This window comes from Propithecus coquereli, unplaced genomic scaffold, assembly GCF_000956105.1.
Source record: "Propithecus coquereli isolate 6110/MARCELLA unplaced genomic scaffold, Pcoq_1.0 Scaffold5, whole genome shotgun sequence".
Lineage (NCBI taxonomy): Eukaryota > Metazoa > Chordata > Mammalia > Primates > Indriidae > Propithecus > Propithecus coquereli.
Genome location: NW_012150840.1, coordinates 7,939,255 through 7,947,286, shown reverse-complemented (window position 1 = coordinate 7,947,286; position 8,032 = coordinate 7,939,255). Strand labels below are relative to the sequence as shown.

At 35.0% G+C, this 8,032-nt stretch overlaps 1 protein-coding gene across 1 annotated transcript in view; it reads right to left on the bottom strand.

Moving 5' to 3' along the window:
• MPP5 (membrane protein, palmitoylated 5 (MAGUK p55 subfamily member 5)) overlaps nt 1-8,032 on the bottom strand; it is a 59,890-nt gene that overhangs the window by 31,358 nt on the left and 20,500 nt on the right. Inside the window, exons 4-7 of the mRNA XM_012656041.1 lie at nt 4,089-4,166; nt 3,442-3,588; nt 1,870-2,031; nt 215-292 (exon numbers count right to left, since the gene is read on the bottom strand). Of these exons, the coding sequence (XP_012511495.1) occupies nt 215-292; nt 1,870-2,031; nt 3,442-3,588; nt 4,089-4,166 (465 nt within the window). The remainder of the gene's footprint in view (nt 1-214; nt 293-1,869; nt 2,032-3,441; nt 3,589-4,088; nt 4,167-8,032) is intronic.

Below are 8,032 nucleotides of genomic sequence, written 5' to 3'. Positions count from 1 at the left end.
ATTATTTTATTTTTATTATTTAAGAGTCAGGGTCTCACTATGTTGCCCAGGTCTCAAACTCCTGGCCTCAAGTGATGATCCTCCCGCCTTGGCCTCCCAGAGTACTAGGATTACAGGTATTAGCCATTGTGCTGGCCTACAGTGATATTTCTGATACACAGAAATAAACAGTAGCCATGGAAAAATAAATAATAAACAGAAAAAAATCACTTACTACTGTTTCCTTGGCAGGAGGCGGCTTGATCTGTTGACTGGGAATCAGAACAAATGTCAAAGTCCCATGCATATCAGACTGTAATAGAAAGATGAGGTTATTTTAAAAATCTATGTTTATGAAAATCATTCTATGATTTTATGATAAATATTTCCAAAACTGGACTATTCTGGAAACCTTACATAGACTTAAAAAAAATTTGGTAAAGATGAATCCCATTTCATCATGAAGCATAAATTATGTTTTTCAAAGATTCCATTATATTACTGGTACCCTAAAATATGGCATTCTGCAATTCTGCCCCATTGTGGAAGCCACTCAGACCACAGGTCTTGGGTTTTTGTCTTACATTCATTGTAAGTTTAGGAAGATTCCACATTGAAGGGTTGAAAGATGCCACAGTACTATAAAAATTATGGGTTATCTACTCTGACATACATCGATTTTAATGCAGAATTTGCAAAAGTAATTGTGACTAGGACTAGAAAAGCAATGCAAATATTCTCAATTCCCAGATGACTTGCCTCTATCATCCATTCTATTTTTTAACTGTTTCAAGTCTTATTGCTAGGTTCACTATTATTTCCCAGTATAACACTGACTGCTTTGTTCAGAAACCTCCACCCTAGAGAGTAATCAACACAACTTCTAGTAATGATAAGGCAGGAAACAGTGCTCAATTTAAAGATAGTAGCCAATAAAACAAGAGCTAAATATGATGACCAGTGATACTTTGCTCCACCAATCCAATGAATGGGGTTGCATGAAAATAAAGCTATAAAGATGTTTTTTAGATTTTATAACAGACATCACCAGATAGCAGAGATTCTAATGTAACAACCGATGCCAAGTAATTAAGAATATAAATCTAGTCTATGGATTTGTACAAAGTGATCAAAAACTGCCCTCAAAAAATGCCTATAAATAACTTCCTGATTACATTAGCACTATCTAACAGAGCTTCCTGCAACGATGAAAACATGCTATATCTGCACCTTAATATGGTAGCCATTAGCTACATATTTCTCTTCAATACTTGCAATACAGCTAGTGTACATGAAGAACTAAATTTTAAATTTTACTTAATTAACTTTTTTGGCATAGGGACCACTGCAACAGGGTCTTGCAGTGGGGGACAGAGACTGGACTCAACTCCCTTTACTCAATTTACATAGAAATAGCTATATGCAGCTAGTGGCTATTATATTGGACACAACAGATCTATAGCATTGCCATTATCTAATATTATTAGGAAAATAATAATCAATTGCAGATAATAATAAAACACAATGAACACAAAAATCAGGAGGGCATGGACTTTGTTTTGTTACCATTTCCCCAGTGGCTAGCCCATAGTAGGCATTCTATAAATATTTACTGAATGAATTAATGACTTATAACTGATTACAGAAAAAATAAAATATACCTGCTAGTAATAAAGTAGAAAGTAAAAAAAAAAAAAATGAGTGGTACCCACCCCAAAATAAAACTATTAATAAATACTGTGGAATGATTACCTCATGGGACAATTATGGGCTGGAAATTGTCTAGTACTCTTAACAGGTATTTTTTAAATGTTTTAAAAATATTTTATTCGAAGTCCAATAATAGCTTTTTAAAACCTAGCAATTATTCTTCTACCTGTGTCAACTTACCAACAAGTCAAAAACCTCATTGACATCTTTTCCCCGAATTTCAATGCCATTAATCTCCAGAACTTCATCTCCTTCATGTAATAGACCACTCTTCTCTGCAGCACCTCCTTTTACTATCCGGCTAATGATGACAGAATCCATTTCATTACGAACTGTAGCACCCTAAAAAAAAAATTAACATCTCATTTAAAAGTAAAAATGCAGGCCAGGCGTGGTGGCTCACGCCTGTAATCCTAGCACTCTGGGAGGCCGAGGCGGGCGGATTGTTTGAGCTCAGGAGTTCGAAACAAGCCTGAGCAAGAGCGAGACCCCATCTCTACTAAAAAATAGAAAGAAATGATCTGGACAACTAAAAATATATAGAGAGAGAAGAAAAAAATTAGCCAGGCATGGTGGCGCATGCCTGTAGTCCCAGCTACTCGGGAGGCTGAGGCAGAAGGATTGCTTGAGCCCAGGAGTTTGAGGTTGCTGTGAGCTAGGCTGATGCCACGGCACTCACTCTAGGCCGGGCAACAAAGCGAGACTCTTGTCTCAAAAAAAAAAAAACTCTAAAACAAATATAAACACTAAGAAATGCCTACTTTTCACTCTGGGAGGCCAAGGCGGGAGGATTGCTTGAGCTCAGGAGTTTGAGACTAGCCTGGGCAAGAGTGAGACCCCATCTCTACCAAAAAGAAAGAAAACAAATACCCAGCTGGGCACTGAAGTATGCACCTGTAGTCCCAGCTACCCGGGAGGTTGAGGCAGAAGGATTGCTTAGAGCCCAGGAAGTTGGAGGTTGCAGTGAGCTACAATGATGCCACTGCACTCTTCCTAGGGCGACAGAGTGAGACTCTGTCTCAACAACAACAAAAAAACAGGGCACTGAACACCCCTCCTCACAACCCCCTACCCCTTTAAAAAAAAAAAAAAAAGAAATGAAGTAACAGTGTTTCAAGAAATATAATTGTTCCCACTGCTTCACTTGACTAGCTTAAGAAAATAATAAAATAAAATAAACACAATTGTATGAAAACATCAGAATTTCTAATTATTGTTCTAAAAAGTAAGCTGGGACAATAATGATACAATATAATGAACAAGGGATATTTATCTCTTCTTTGTTCCTCAAATATTTTACAAGCTATTATTTTCATCGATTTATGAGTGACAAAAGGTAATAAATTTTTCTCAACCGAGTAAGGGCTATGAGCAAGAACATGGAAAAGTCCAACAAATTAACCTCAAAAGAGAAAAACTGAGTTGAAGACAAGCCTGGACAACATAGTGAGACTGCATCTCTACAAAAAATTTTTTAAAGAATTAGCTGGGCATGGGGGCACATGCTTGTAGTCCCAGCTACTTGGGAGGCTGAGGCAAGAGGGTTGCTTGAGCCAAGGAGTTCAAAGTTGCAGCAAGCTGTGATTGTGCCACTACACTCCAGCCTGAAGAGTGAGAGTAAGACCCTGTCTGTAAAAAAACGAAAGAGAGAGAGAGAGAAACCACCAGAAATGTAGCAAGGTCTTCAACCATCTGCCATACACAAGATCTCTGTGTAGAAAGAATCTCAGATCAGCAACGTGGGACACTTACCAGTGGAATATCACGAGCCTTTTCTATACGAACTATTTTTACTGTTTCTCCTCCATACTGGCCAATGCTTTCATAAACTCTCTCCTCTGTAATGGGCTCTAGCTGCATTTCCTGCTCAGCAACCTTATCATGGGCCAGTAAAAGTGCCTGTTTCAAAGAAATCCATAGTGTTTTAAAGTAACAGCATGATTTACTTCGGTACAGCAATTTTTAACCTCATCATGTACATAGTATTCTGATCATTAAATCTTTCAAAGTGCTATAATTAATTAGAGCTAATAATAACTAAAGATGTGTTAAGTATATCAGGGCATATTCTGGAATGGGTTATGAAAGTCTAAAATGCTTATTAAAATCCATAAAAACAAAATATCCACTTAAAGGCCTAAACACCCTAGATAATTAAAATTTATGGGAAATATAACCAAAAAGGGGAAGAATTTTGATCCAATTTTTACAGAAAAGAAGTTGTTTCAGAAACAATTTGGTTAATGTTAAATATGGGAATATATAATCCAACAGTAATAATTATTTTACAGAAGGGGCTGTAAACATCAAAAGTTCTAGACATAGGAGAATTTGATTAAAAATAAAAAGAAGAAGAACGGTGCAAAAACAACATATATAATGCTCTGTCCATTTTCTACCTGAATATGTGGAGCACTCAGCAAAGCAGTTAATTCTTGTCCTTCCTTTTGATGGATTGGCTTCAAAACAGTTTGTACCTACAGAACAAAAATAAAGATTATTCTGCCTAGACAGATTATAGGAAATATCAGCAGCACCTATATTAGGCAAGGCGTAGTTTTTTTAAAAGCACAAATTAAAATGATAAAAAATACATGTGAGAAATAAACACACTAAAAAGAATCGTGGGCAAAAAGTTAGAATGCATTTTTTCCCAAGGAATTTTGTCTTACTATTATTATCATGGATAATAACAGCATTTCTTATTTAAAAAAAACACTAGATAAGATTTTGGTATTTATGCCTATAAATGAACTACTTCCATCTTGAAAGTTTCTCCCACATACTATAAAATACACTAATAATGATTACATAAGGGAAGAAAAAACTGTTGTAATAGTTACCTTGTTGTTTTATAGCTTTAAAATCACATTTATGTAACTACCTTTAAAACCCAGAGATGACAACTTCAAGAGTTACAGACTAACAAGACAAATTTATATGAGCATAATGAAACAATCACCATAATATAGTGGATTACATGAAAATTCCCAAAGTCAGGCAATTTTTGTCTTCCTAGGATAAATTCCCCTTGGTTAAGATGAATTTTTTTAGCCTCTGTTTCCTCACCTGTAGAATAGCACCTACCATTTACAGCTCTTCATTCATACTCCTTTTTTGTTTCCTAATGCTATTAGTATTTTTCTCTTAATCTAATTTATCCAAGATTTGCCTATTTTCCTGTTCTTTTCAAAGAACTAGCTCCTAATGTTATTAAATCTACTGCTCTTTAAATAACTTAATCCTTTTCTTCTGCTTTAGTTTATTTCCCTTTTAGTTTCTAATCACTTGAGCTATATGTTCAGTTCATTTATTTTCAATCTTTTCTTTTCTACAATAAATATCTAAGGGAACAAATTTTGCTCTGCAGCCTACTTTTCTCCAAAGATTACTTTATGTGCTTTCACTCTCAATACCTCTGATTTTCTTCCACTTTCTATTCCCAAACCCAATTGCTCACCAACAATACTATTTTGCAATAATGCAGATAACAAAACCAAAAATTACCACCATTACTGAATATATACAGAAGTAAATCCACATATAGAATTTTATTAAATAAGAGTAATTCATAATTAAAACAGGAACCCAGCAATTCCATACCTTTTATGGCTATGTAAAATCATTTTATCAATTCCCCTACCAAACACAAGAGATGATAATTTTAGGATAAACTAATTTTACCACCACAAGTAGATCAAAGCAATGATAGTATGAAAACTAAAAGCTGATTTTTACAACAGAGTGTTTTCCCACCTTTTGATAGCTGTAGAAAGCAACTCAGAGGAGGGAAAGACAAATTTTGAATTACAAATATACTAAGGGTATACAAAATGTACGAAGTGAATGCAATAATAATTTTCTGTACTAGACATTTTTTTCCTGCTTCCACTATTAAGTCAGTTCCTAAACATCTTCGAGATCTTCCCTTCTAAAGACATTTAGAACCCCCATAAGTGTTTACTCCTGTGACCTATTAACCCAGATGTTACTTATTCTAGTGTTAACAACACATCATCAGGTGCTGCTTCTACAAAGAACTAAGGAATTAAAAGGCTATTCTTAAATCCTATTGGCTCCTTTCCATTAGTCTATAACAATGCTCTAATCTCTTATCTTTAAAAATACCCTCTCTCTTGACCTTGTATTCTTCTCTAGCTACAACACTTTTCCCTGTTTTCCTTCAGAGGCAAGATCCTTTTTCATTTTTAAGCTAATTTTTTAAATTATAGAAATGGTATATGTTAAATGTAAAAAATCAGAAAATAGATAACCAAAAGGAAAATAAAAGGAAGGACTTTTATTATACCTAAGGTATAATAAAATCACTTTGGTATATATCCTTCATGCATTTTCATACTTGTTTTTACCAAAATATTCACCTTGAGATATGTATCTGACAAAGGACTTGTAACCAGAATATATTAAAAACTCTTACAACTCAAGAAGACTAACAATCTCTTTTTTTTTTTTTTTTTTGAGACAGAGTCTCACTCTTTTGTCTGGGCTAGAGTGCCGTGCCGTCAGCCTAGCTCACAGCAACCTCAAACTCCTGGGCTCGAGCAATCCTGCCTCAGCCTCCCGAGTAGCTGGGACTACAGGCATGTGCCACCATGCCCGGCTAATTTTTTTCTATATATTTTTAGTTGTTCCATTAATTTCTTTCTATTTTTAGTAGAGATGGGGTCTCGCTCTTGCTCAGGCTGGTTTCGAACTCCTGAGCTCAAACAATCCGCCCACCTCTGCCTCCCAGAGTGCTATGATTACAGGCATGAGCCACCGCGCCCGGCCTCATTTTTTAAATGGAAAAAAATGATTGGATATTTCACAAAAAAATAGAATAATGGTAATAAACATATGGAAAAATGTTCAACACCATTAGCCATTATGGAAATGCAAATTAAAACAAGATACCATTATATACTTGCTAGAATGATAAACAGGAAACAACCCGAATAGCCTTTAATAGGTGAATGGTTAAACAAATTGTAGGATATTTATAAAATGGAATACTACTCAGCAATTTACAAACTATTGATACATGAACAACATGGACAAATCTCAAAAGCATTATGCTAAGCAAAAGAAGTCGGACACAAAAGACTACATATTATTCCATTTATATGAAATGTCCATAAATGGCAAATTTGTAAAACAGAAAGCAGATCAGTGGATGTCTATAGGGCTTGGGGGAAGAGGTGGTTGTTGTCTGCAAAAGGTCATGAGGTAGCTTTGTGGAGTGATAGATGCTTCCTTCTATAACTTGATGACGGTGGTAGATTTCATATGTGCATACATATGTCAAAATACATTGAACTATACAATAAAACATACCTTTAAGTGTATGTAAATTATATCTCAATAAAGTTGGTTACCAAATAAATGTACCCATATAAACACTGAGAAACATCTGTCTGTATAACCTTTATCCTTTATGTTTATTTTTACCAAAATGAGATCATGCTATTCATATTGTTTTATAATAGCATCTTATAACTCTATTCTGATTTGATACTGATAAATTATTAAAACATTTTATTTTTCTACATCATTAAATATCCTTTTCAAATCACAAACAAAAATATTACCATTCTAGTTCTCTTTGGCTCTCTATCACATAGGGTGAAGCCTAAGCTCCTTAGCATTAAATATAAGAACCTTCATCACCTGATACTTGCCTTTTCTCCAACCCTGTCTCCTGGCATTTCTCATGCCTTAAACTTTTTGGTCCAGCATTGAACTGTTTGTTGTTCCCTGAACAAACCATGCATTACCCCACAATGACTGTGATTATATTATGCTAGTTGTTCCAGGGAACAGAACTGCCTCATGCTATAATATTTGCCTAGATAACATGTACTCATAAGACTGAATACATTTGGTTTAAAATTGTCAATGGGGCTGTATCCCCACCAGACTGAGTTTATTGAAGATGCAACTATCTTATTCAGCTTTGTATCTGACTATTGGCAGAATACCTGGCAAACAGCACTCAAATATTTAATGAATTTGATGAAAGGAAGAGAGGGCAGGAAGTCATCCTGATGTCTCCTTTCCTTTTTTTTCCTCCACACGGAAGTAGCTAGCTGAATCCTTTACTTTTATTCCCCACACAGAAACACTAAGTCCTATTAATTTTCTATTTAAATATTTCTATACTTCATGTCCAATTGCTATTCCAAATCTTACATCTACACAACTACAACAGCCTACATATTATTACTCTATGCCTCCATTCTTGACCTCACATCTTCCACAATGTTATCAAAGTGATATTTTAAGTTAAAAGCCTGTTTACGGCAACCTCCTGTTTAAAATTCTTCAGTAGGTCCACAATCAAGCA